Genomic DNA, 12,459 nt, shown 5'->3' with positions numbered 1-12,459 from the left:
AAAAGTACTTCTCCACCTACTCTGGAGGAGTGGTTCTGTGAAATAGCCCTTCTGAATCGGATGGAACATTTCATTGCCCAATCCCCACTGACTGTGATAGATACTGTGAGACTTGGAGACTGGATTGAACTTCAGGAATCTGATGCCTACCGTCTTACATCAGACTGATGTGACCCATCCTTTTCTGCGCTGCGTTTCTTCTCTGTCCGGATTGTGCTCCGCGTTGGTTCGCGCCTGGCTGCACTATGTATGGTTTCCATTGGATTTTAGTGACTTCATAATTGTAATACTGATGGCCTAAAATGTTCTCTTCCCTCCATTTTCTTCCTATAACTTGATGTCTTATTGGACGTTATACTTATAGTCTATGATATAGTGATGCTGATATTGTCCTATTCTTTTTGTTGTAATTTTGTAATTGAAAATTATTTAACTTTTCAATAAAATTGAATTTTTAAAAATCTTACTGATCAATGGGGTGTACTCATTTATGCCGAGCAATGTTTATTAACATATAAAAAAACACATAATTACAGTTTATTTCCTGCATTCCTTCTCTTGTGTTTTACCAGACATGATTCATATATAAAAGATTTCCCACATTCTGAACATGGATACGGCTAATTTCTATTATGAATGCTCTGATGTCTAGTAAGATGCCCTTTATTTGTGAAAGACTTCCCACATAGTGAACATGAAAATGGCTTCTCTCCTGTATGAATTCTCTTATGTATATTAAGACTCCCTTTCTCTGTAAAGCATTTCCCACATTCTGAACATGAATATGGCTTCTCTCCTGTGTGCATTCTCTGATGTGTAATAAGACTCTCTTTACATCTAAAGCATTTCCCACATTCTGAACATGAATACGGCTTCTCTCCTGTGTGAATTCTCTGATGTGTATTAAGACTCCCTTTTTGTGTGAAGGACTTCCCACATAGTGAACATGAAAATGTTTTTTCTCCTCTGTGAACTCTCTGATGACCATTAAGACTCCCTTTCTCTGCAAAGCATTTCCCACATTCTGAACAGAAGTATGGCTTTTCTCCTGTGTGAATTTTCTGATGTGTAATAAGACGCCCTTTCTCTGCAAAGCATTTCCCACATTCGGAACAGAAATATGGCTTTTCTCCTGTGTGAATTCTCTTATGTCTATTAAGACTCCCTTTCTCTGTAAAGCATTTCCCACATTCTGAACATGAATATGGCTCCTCTCCTGTGTGAATTCTCTGATGTTTAATAAGACTCCCTTTATATGTAAAGCATTTCCCACATTCTGAACATGAATATGGCTCCTCTCCTGTGTGAATTCTCTGATGTTTAATAAGACTCCCTTTATAGGTAAAGCATTTCCCACATTCTGAACATGAATATGGCTCCTCTCCTGTGTGAATTTTCTGATGTGTAATAAGACTCCCTTTAAAAGTGAAGAACTTTCCACATTCGGAACATGAATATGGCTTTACTCCTGTGTGAATTCTCTGATGTCTAATGAGACGATGTTTATCCATAAAGCATTTCCCACATTCGGAACATGAATATGGCTTTACTCCTGTGTGAATTCTCTGATGTCTAATGAGACGATGTTTATCCATAAAGCATTTCCCACATTCTGAACAGGAGTATGGCTTCTCTCCTTTATGCTTTCTTTGTGTTAAAAAATCTGAGCTTGTAGTAATTTGCTTGTCACCCTGAAATCTTGTATCCACTTTGTCACCTGGAATTGTGGTAACAATGTGAGATTGCTCAGGAGTGGGTTCCCCATGATTAGGAGGAGTATAAGAAAGTGAAGTACTGTGAAGGCCAGGAAGTCCATGAAGGGTAATGAAGTTTTCTCCATTAGACTGCTTCCCGATATCTTCTTTTTTACAATTGAGTGATAAACCGTTATTCTCAGAAGGATTTCCTATGAGGATGAAAGAATGAAACAAATCACATCTAATATACAACACAAAAGAGATTTCTAAATATATTTTATGGAGCTTACAATGAAAACGCCAGACAGTGAAAAGACCGGTAAGAAGGAAGACAACGACATGCCACTTGACAAACGGTAAGGTTTTTAATATTAGAGTTAGGACTGTCACAATTACGGTCACTGTGAAGAGGTGGGATGGCTTTTGCATTTTTTGATTAAAAAACATGATAACTAAGGCTACTTTCACACATCAGGTTTTCGGCGTCAGGCGCGATCTGGCGTTGTGCCGGATCCGGCAAATGTTTTGTAAAACCGGATGTGACGGATCCGGTTTTCTGCCGGATCCGTCTTGTTCTTGACAGACAAAACCGGATCCGTCTCATCCGGTTCATCCGTTTTTCTATCCGTTTTTCGACGGATTACGCTGGATCCGGTTTTTAAAATTGACCCTTGTGGCCTTCCGAACGGGATTGGCTACTGGAAAACTATATATAGCGTGTTCCTACAGCCCTTCTTTGACAGGTTGTAGAGGAGAAAGTGCAGGTTGGAGAGAAGAGCAAGTTACTGGCGAAGATGGATGTTGTGATTGGAAATATTTTGAAGAATTTGGCGGATTTTACAGCGGAGGCGAATCGTTTGAGGGTGATTGTTCTGGAGGAGAGAGCGAGACAGCAGCGCATCAGGCATCGTAGACGACGTTTGTGGATCCACCCCATCACAGCCAAGAGAATGACGCGTGGGGTCTATTCTACACTCTGCATGGACCTTCGACGAAACCCGGATAAATTTTTTGGATATGTTCTGATGAAAATGGAGAATTTTGATTACTTGGTGGAGCGCATTGCACACCTCATAAGAAAAGCGGACACCTATTGCCGCTTCTCCGTTTCACCCGCAGAGCGTCTGATGGTGACTTTAAGGTAAGCCACATTTATTGGATGTGCTCGCATCAGAGCACACTTTCACTGCAATCTTGTTGGTGGTAGTTTGTATCTCCAAGTGTTATAGCTCAGTTTTGGGATGTAATGCTGTGATCTTAAACTAATTGATTGTTTTTTCATTCCCCACAGATTTCTTGCAACTGGAGAATCCCTTTCGTCACTGCATTTCCAGTACAGACTCGGGATTTCCACCATATCTGGAATAGTGAAGTACACATGCCGTGCACTGTGGGACTCCTTAGCTGAAGAGTTTTTACCAGAGCCCACAACAGAGAGGTGGTTTGAAATTTCAGAAAAGTTTCAACAGATATGTCAGTTTCCCAACTGCTTGGGCGCTGTGGACGGGAAACATATCCGCATTGTAAAGCCAGCCGGATCGGGATCGGAATATTTCAATTACAAGAAATATTTTTCAATTGTCCTCATGGCCATCGCTGACGCGGAATACAAATTTATTGCTGTTGATATTGGGGCCTATGGCCGCTCCAATGACTCTCAAGTTTTCAAACTGTCTGCCATGGGGCATAAACTGTATGGAAACACCTTCCAGTTCCCACCACCTAGACCGCTGCCGCAAACATCTGGTCCACCTATGCCATTTGTCTGTGTAGGGGATGAAGCCTTCCAGCTGTCAGAACACCTTTTGAAACCGTACGGTAGCAGAGGATTGACAAGAACAAAACGCATTTTTAATTACCGCCTCACAAGAGCAAGAAGAATGGTTGAATGTACCTTTGGTATTCTGACAGCCAAATGGCGGGTCCTATTGACTGCGATCAACCTCAAGACAGAAACTGTGGACGAGGTGATCAAAGCGTGCGTGGTACTCCACAATTTTGTTATCTGCAAGGAACCCATTTCCATTGAGGACACCTCTGAAGAAACCACCTTGCAAGATTACCATGACATTACCACTAGAAGTTCTGTGACGGTTTCAGTAATGAGGGACAATTTTGCACTATACTTTATGTCACCTCAAGGCAGAGTACACTGGCAGGATGACAGAGTGTGAAAGATTTGTGCCCTAACCAAACTTGTGTACAAACAGTATATACCTTTGCCAACCAAAGTTGGCTATCTTGTCATGGTCTTAATATTTTTACCTTTAGGCCACAGGTGTGTACCTGGTTGTGTTTTATGCAAAGTATTTCACCTTTTAACAAAAGTGGTGTACATTGTTAGGAAATCACCAACAATAAACACAACTTTTTAGGTGAAATACTTTGCTTCAAACACAACCAGGAACACAACTGTGGCAAAAAGCTAAAATTTACCCACAGTTATATACCTGGTTTTGAATACCTTTTTACCTTTTAAATACCCTGTATTTATCCTTTTTTTTTTAACATATTTCGCCGCAGAAAGAAATGACAGACAACCAGTGTAAACAATAATTTAACTTTTATTTAAAATATTTTTTTTTGGTAAACTGTTTTTAAAGTTAAAAAAACTTTTTTAATATAGGTTTGAAACCAACTGGGCATTTTTATTACAAAACACATCATAAATCTGTGTAGTGTGGGGTGGAAATACTGCTGGAGGGGCTGCGGGACACTTCGACACTGGGAGTGTGGAGAGAGGACTGGGATCGTGGTGGGGAAGGAACAGTTAGAGGTGATGGTGTGGAAAAAGCTACAGAATGGGTGGACATGTGGGAGGCAGAAGAGGTGGTGGGCGGTGGAGTGGAGGGTTGGGCAGGGACTGTAGGAGCAGATGATGTTGATGGCAAGTTGTATGGGGAAGGAGTTTGGTACGGGGAAGGAGTTTGGTACGGGGCAGGTTGCTGGAAGTGGGGAGATGTCTGGTACTGGGGAGGTTGCTGGTACTGGGGAGGTGGCTGGTGCTGGGGAGGTGGCTGGTGCTGGGGAGGTGGCTGGTGCTGGGGAGGTGGCTGGTATGTTATAGGAGGGGGAGGATGGAAAGTGGCTGGAGGGGGTGCAGGTGGAGGAACTACTGTGGTGGGAGGAGGAGGTTGGGAGGTAACGTGCTGGAGAGCACCGTGGCATGAATGCATTACATGCATCTGCTGGGTAGGAGATAGCGTTTCCATGCGCTCCACAACAGACCTGAAAAAGGTGTGGTTTGGCGAAGATCTTGCTTCTGAATGCATGGTTTGCAGAAGTGTCTTCACCTCCAGAATGCTGGAGTTGATCTGCTGAAAGCCTGCGGAGATTTGCTCTGACAAGACTTTTAGACAGTTCTGGAAAGATGCATTCAGATGCAAGAACTCTGGCGCATAAGTCTTTTCCTGACCCCTCTGCCGCTGCCGCCCAGTACCCGCAGGTGTACTAGAGGTGGCAGGGGCAGAAGGGTGGGGTAAAGGGAAAGCGATCTCCTCACCAGCAGCTTCATGTAATGTAGGCGGCCACGATGCTCCTGTGCTGGTGGATGGGACAGATGGGTCGAATGTGTGGGAAGGCTGGGAAGGTGCAGATGTACCGGCAGTGGCGGATTAAGTGGACTATGGGACCGGGGCTGTTCATAAAACCTGGGCCCCGTACCCCCCTTCCCACCTGAGCGCTGCGGTCCCTGTGCGGGAATTGACAGCCGTACGGACCGCAGCACTTGGTTTGCTGCGGGTCCATACGGAAAACCCGCCACCATTCCACCACGTGTGGACATGGCCTAAAAAGATGTTGCACATAAGCTGTAGGCCTACGGCCAATACGCACAAAATCGCCCAAAGTGATCCTGGCCATAGGGGATCTACTTTAATGTCCCCACTTTAATTTGAAGTCCCCTTACTTCATCCATTGCAGTCCCCTATCACCCACTCACTTCATCTGCAGTGCCGCTTCATCATTTGCAGCCCCTTATCCCCCCTTCCATTTCATCATGTGCAGTCCCCTTCCCCCCCCAACTTCATGTGCAGCCCCACTCCCCCATCATCATGTGCAGTTAATTTTACCCCACATCATGTGCAGTCCCCCTTACCCCCACTTCATGTGCAGTCCCCTTACCCCCAATTCATCATGTGCAGTCCCCTTTACCCCCAATTCATCATGTGCAGTCCCCCTTACCCCCAATTCATCATGTGCAGTCCCACTTACCCCTTAATTCATCATGTGCAGTCCCCCTTATCCCCCACTTAATCATGTTCAGCCCCACTCACCCCCCCTTCATCATATGCAGCCCCACTCACCCCCCTTCATCATGTGCAGCCCCACTCACCGCCCTTCATCATGTGAAGCCCCCACTCATCCCCCCTTCATCCTGTGAAGCCCCCACTCATCCCCCCTTCATCCTGTGAAGCCCCCACTCATCCCCCCTTCATCCTGTACAACCCCAGTCACCCCCCTTCATCCTGTACAACCCCAGTCACCCCCCTTCATCCTGTACAACCCCACTCAACCCCATTCATCCTGTGTAGCCCCACTCACCCCCCTTCATCCTGTGTAGCCCCACTCACCCCCCCTTCATCATGTGAAGCCCCCACTCATCCCCCTTCATCCTGTGAAGCCCCCACTCATCCCCCCTTCATCCTGTACAACCCCAGTCACCCCCTTTCATCCTGTACAACCCCACTCAACCCCCTTCATCCTGTGAAGCCCCACTCACCCCCCTTCATCATATACAGCCCCCAGTCACCCCCCCGTCATCATATACAGGCCCCAGTCACCCCCCCTTCATTGTGTACAGCCCCCACTCACCCCCTCCCCCATTTAATTCATTTTATAAATAAAAAAAAATAAAAAAAGTTCCCCATACTTACCTCACAGCCGGCTCGCTCCCCAGCAGCGCCTCTGCTTTCAGCATCCTCCGGGACATGCCCGACATCTGACCCGGAAGTACAGCCGGAGGGAGCCGGAGCTGAGCAGCCGTCAAGGTGACGGCCGTGCACAGCTCCCGGCCCCGGCCTCATAGAATGTGACGCGGGCGGCTGTCTGCTGCCGGCGGCGTCACAGCACAGGGCACGGCCGGCACTGTACAGGTGCTGGGGGAGCGGCCCGGGGGGCATTTGCCTCTCTGACACCCGGCCCAGCCCGCCCCTGCCCCTGCCCCCCCAAAAAACCTTGGGCCCGGGGCGACCGCCCCATCCGCCCCTATTAAGATCCGCCATTGCGTACCGGGGCGGTTGAAGTGTCCCTCGGTGCCGGTCTCCTCAGGGATCGCCTCAGAAGGGTCCAATCGTGCAGGCTCCTGAGTGCTGCTCACCGTGCTGTGGAATAAAGAGAAAAAAAAACAATTAAAATATAGTGACATGGTATGGCCCTGGCTGAAAAAAAAAAGTTACATCTAAACATTTTTTTGTCACATGTGGTGTGTAATATTTACCTTCTGGTGACCATTGTATCCCGGAGGAACGACAGGGCTCGTGCGTACTTGTACTTGCTCCTGCGTCCTCCAGATCCACTCGGGGCCCGCATCTCTTTATTGACCTCCTTCTTGAAACGATCCCTCACAGACCGCCACCGCTTCACAATTCTCTCCCCTGAAACGAGAAAGGACAAAGTGGTTAGTATACAACATCAGTGTTTCCCAAACTCCAGTCCTCATGGTCCCCAGGGGTCATGTTTTCAGGATTTCCAAAGTAAATAGAAATCCTGAACACATGATCCGTGGGGACCACGAGGACTGGAGTTCGGGAAACACTGGTTTACATCAAGCAACCGGTACTGTATATACTTACGCTCTTTAATCTGGGCCCGAGCATCGAGGTCCTCCCAGCGGTCCACAAGGAGCGAACAGATTTCCTCCCAGAGTCGTCGGGTAACGATAAGGTCAGCGTGGCGGCGGTCAGCCATATTCCAGAGCGGCTCCCTTTCTCTGACGAGATTGATGAGGTGGTCCACATCAATCCCTCCATCCTCACCGTCAGAGTCGGGAGCACGCTGTGAAGGCTGTTAAAGAAAAAGACAAAAATAACATAATTAGCCTCCACAAAAGAAATGAAATAAAAAGTGCAAAAAAACAAAGCAAAAATATTTATACTTACACGCTGGTGACCGCCGCGTTGCTGTCGCCGACGACCCTGGGAGGCACTGAGAGGACCTCTTGGCCGAGCACCAGATTGGGAAGACTAGAGAAGAAAACAAAAAATATTATGTCTTTGGATGTAGGCATTTGTTTGCTGTGTGTGGTCTGCAGAACATTGTTTTCTATGTGTTGTGTGTAGTGTGATGTTGTGTTTCTGCGTTTGATGCCAAAATCTTACCAATTGTGAGCCCACTCCAGGTGTCTGTCCACCCCTTCCTTCTTCTTCTGGGAGCTCCTCTTCATCTTGTGATTCCTGTTTTGAAATAAAAGGCAATGAATAGACATATATTACAGAGATGATGGATTTTGGAAATAAAAACTTACCGTCAAACGCTGACGATGCGAGGGAGGGCTCCCAGAAGAAGATGTGCTGTCTTCCTGCTGGCCAGACTCCATGGCTGTGGGTGGTGTTCCTGCTGCTGCCATTGCTGCTGCTGCTGCATCTCTTGGGCGGCTGTTGAATAAAGAGAAACAAAGGGCCAATGAATATCTTGATATTCCATGGCCCTAGTTTGGAGGAATGGGGGATTTGATAATTACCGTCTCTCATCTGCTGCTGGACTCCCCTCCCGTTGTTCAGCATGTTCCATTTGCTGCTCCAATTGGGGTGGTGCTGATGGTGCTGCTGCAGATGTCTCCTGCCTTCTCCTGCTCCTGGTTCTTGGGTGGCATGTTGGGTGTGGCTGAGGGTCCCACTGTCTTGCTTTTATATATGTCTTGTGGGCAGAGCTACTATATGCCTCTTGTATATTAGATTTGTATATCTCTCTACCTTTCCTCTGTGTCTGGTGTTGGTCCAGGCGGTCTTCAGGCACTACTTGCACTTTTGATTGCATTTTGCACATGTCTGCCTTCTTGTCCTTTATGTCCTTTCTAATAAAGAAACATTTATATTAAGATAAAGGATCTTTTGGTCGTGTTTTTGTGGTTTCCACATCCATGTTTAATATATGTCTTGTGGGCAGAGCTACTGAGCATGCTCAGACCAAAAAACCGGATCCGGCCACCGGATCCGTCTGTCGCCGGATCAGGCGCATTGCGGCGCTCGTAGGCTTTCATTGTGTGAAAAAGCCGGACACGCCGGATCCGGCGTGTCCGCCTTTTTCGCCGGAGACAAAAAACGTTACAGTAGCCGTTTTTTCCAGACGCCGGATCGCGACACATTGCCGGATCCGGCGAAAAACGGATGAAACGCATGGCCATCCGGCTCGATCCGGCTCTAATGCAAGTCAATGGGGGGGAAACCGGATCCGGCATTGCATTTCGCCGGATCCGGTTTTTGTCAAAAGCGCCGGATCGCGCCTGACGGCGAAAACCTGATGTGTGAAAGAGGCCTAAGTCCAATATATTATTTTCATGCACTATTGCTATTTATTTACGTCAGGGTATTCAATGATTATGTTTCTATATTTATTTTTTTTCTGTTCAGTGGCCAGTGTGAACATGTGCTTACACGCTGCTTGCTCACCAGTCTAGATTCCAGTTCATACCTTTTGGTTTTTATTACATGCCATAACATTAGTGTGCACAATGCACAATGATGGGTAAAGTGAATAACACTTATAAACTGGTGACAATGGCACAAGTCAGGCAAGGTTTCATGGGTTTACCATGACAGAGAGGAGCCACAAGACATCATCTGATTTCTCCTACTCCTGCACTGATTAATATGAAGGTGAAGTGCTTCTAAACGGTGTAAGTTTATTCTAGCAGTGCAGGAGTTAATCTGCTGTGTTGAGAGCTCCTGGGGCGGTAAGGCTCTTAGCTGTGCACTGTTAGCCACTCCCATCTCCTATATAATCTTGGCCCTGGCTAGCACTCACTGTCAGAGTTAGCTTATGCTGTGTGGCTGGAGGTTGTTGTTGGTGGTTGTTATTGGAAAAGGCGTTTGGTTGGTTTATCTGTGACTGTTGCTAAGTTTTTAGTGTGTGATAATTCCCTTTCTTCTCCTACTTTGGTTGTTCCCCATCCTCCACGGCCATTTTCCACAGGACACAAAATGTCGGCAGAGACCGCCGCACACAGGACAGGGCAGCGGCAGCACCGTACACAGGGCAGCGGGGCGCCGATAAGGTAACTATGCATTATAAGACACACCCCCATTTTCCCCCCAAATTTGGGGTGAAAAAAGTGCGCCTTATAATCTGAAAAATACGGTGCGCTTTTTTGCAATAACGGGCGATAAAAAGATCGTATCTACCCTCACCCAGCCCATTTTTTTTTTTATCTTTAGATAATTTTTTCACCACTTAAATAAATAGGACCTAGAAAAAAAAAAAAAAAGTTATGGCTCTGTGAAGAAAAGGAACAAAGACCGGAAACGCAAAAACGAAAAACTCCAAGGTCTTGAAGGAGTTACAAAACGAATCCCCTCCCCCCAAAAAAAGTTGCTTTGGCCCCAAATTTTTCATTTTCACAAGGTAAAAAAAGAATGTGGCAATACCTCCATATGTGTCTGTACAGAACTGCTTAGCCACATAGCGAGACTCAGGAGGGAAGAAGCGCTATTTGACTCTTGGAGAACAAATTTTCATAGAATAGTTTGGTGCTCTGTATATGGAGTCCTCAAAATGGCAGAAGAAGAGAATCCACCTCAAGTGACCCCATTTTAGAAATTATTACCCTTTGGGAATTTATCTACAGGTGTAGTGACGATTTTGACTCCATGGGTTTCTTCCGGAAACAAGCAGCAATGGATGTTGCTAAATGAAAATATGCCATTGTTGTGACCATACATTCTAGTACTCGGTACATTGTAGTGAACGTACACTGTAGGGCCCGTAGATTCTAGTACTTGGTACACTGTAGTGCCCAGTATGTTGTAGTGTCCGTACATTCTAGTACTCGGTACATTGTAGTGCCCGTAAACTGTAGTACCCAGTATGTCGTGGTGACCAGTACATTGTGGTGCCCAGTACACTGTAGTACCCAGTATGTTGTACTGTCCAGTACGCTGTGGTGCCCAGTACATTGTAGCACTCATACATTATACACAGCTCGTGATTCTGGAGATATGTACCCTGTAAATTAAGTGGGCTCTCCTCACTACAGTAATACCAAACATGTGGATACTAACTGTGGTTTAGGCACACTGTGGGGCTCAGGAGGAGAGGTATTTGGAAGCGCAGATTTTGCTGGATTTCTTTTGGTGGGAGCCACATCACTTTTCCAGAGCCTCTGTGCTACCAGTAATGTGGACACCTCCAATATTTCTGTTAACAAATTAGGAACCTGAGTGGGGACTTGTTTTTTGGAGGTTGAGTAGAAGCTTTTGTTGGTGGCATTTTGGGGTAAAGAACGTATAGGATCGTATTTATCCTGCGATGCTCCACGCTGAGCACTTACATCAGGGTTTCCATCTAAACCTACAAAATATGTGATTCAGATGACATCCCCGAGAGAACCATTCACTATGAGGCAGCAGTTACTTTGGACTCTGTTTGGTGGTGTGCTTCTTTTCAGAGGTGCACAACACTGGTCGACTGTGCTTTTATATAAGCCTAAAAAAAATAGACATCGGATCTTAGGACGTCCACAGTGCCTCCATCTGCCTCAATATCGGGAATCTTCCGGCAGAGGTTCTGTCTGAATCACAAGCTCAGGTCATATATATATGGCAGCATGGGACTTGTGTAAGAAAAAATGTTAAGTAAAGGATGGAATATTAAAAAAGGTATCATAAGGAGAATTAAGAGTGCTTTCTAAATCATTAAGATGTGAAGACGGCCCCATTATTCATCGGGCACCACCAGACTCTGTACAGGAGCAGCCGCGCCATCACCGGACAAAGCCTCACTATACCGGAGAATTTTACACGATATCACACGCCGGTCATTATTACATACCTGTAGAAACATCTACCGGATTCTCCTCCTTCCCGTCACTCACACATGGCTGAAATGTCTCCCCATATACTGATCCGGTCCAGAGCTCAGCACCATCTACCTGATGATCCTCCGGGATGTTGTGATTCTCCTCTGGACAGTCCTGGGGATACAGAGGATGGGGACATCTCTCTGGTGGATTTCTTTCCGTGAGTCCATCTGTAGGAAATGCACAGTGACAGAATACAATGGCTAATAAAAGTTTGGGCACCCTGTACAAAATTAATGTTATTGTGGACAGTTAAGCAAGTTGAAGAATAAATAATATCTGAAAGGCCTAAAATTAACCCCTTCCTTACCGATGACTGAATAGTATGTCATCGGTAAGGATCCCTTGCTTTGAGGTGGGCTCCGGTGGTGAGCCCACCTCAAAGCCGCGGCATGTCAGCTGTTATGAACAGCTGACATGTGCCCGCAATAGCCGCGAGCGGAATCGCCGTCCGCCCGCGCCTATTAACTAGTTAAATCCCGCTGTTAAAGATGACAGCGGGCATTTAAATGGCACTTCTGGCCGCAAGTGAGCTCATCGCTGACCCCCGTCACGTGATCAGGGGTTGGCGACGCAATGCCTGGACAACCACAGGTCTTAGAGATCTCTATGGTTGTTCCAGGCAGATCACTTTGAGCGCTGCCCGCTGCTCAAAGCACAGCAGTAAATCTGCTACATATAGGCGATCTGCTCATCGCCCATATGTAGCAGAGCCGATCGGGTTGTGCATGCTTTTAGCCTCCTATGAAG

At 46.4% G+C, this 12,459-nt stretch overlaps 1 protein-coding gene across 1 annotated transcript; it reads right to left on the bottom strand.

Annotated features, from left to right (window-relative positions):
* Positions 1-481: 481 nt before the first annotated feature.
* On the bottom strand, positions 482-11,955 carry LOC141054904 (uncharacterized; the record flags this gene model as incomplete). The annotated part of the gene is made up of 2 exons (XM_073551803.1): positions 482-1,906; positions 11,682-11,955. Coding segments are annotated over 2 exons (1,560 nt in total), but the record flags the coding sequence as incomplete, so codon positions are not given.
* Between the last annotated feature and the right edge of the window lie 504 nt (positions 11,956-12,459).

This window comes from Dendrobates tinctorius, unplaced genomic scaffold (genome assembly GCF_039654945.1).
Source record: "Dendrobates tinctorius isolate UK_male_01 unplaced genomic scaffold, ASM3965494v1 ptg000180l, whole genome shotgun sequence".
Taxonomy (NCBI): Eukaryota; Metazoa; Chordata; class Amphibia; order Anura; family Dendrobatidae; genus Dendrobates; species Dendrobates tinctorius.
Note: the sequence above shows the minus strand (reverse complement) of the source record. Positions and strands in the feature narration are given on the sequence as shown.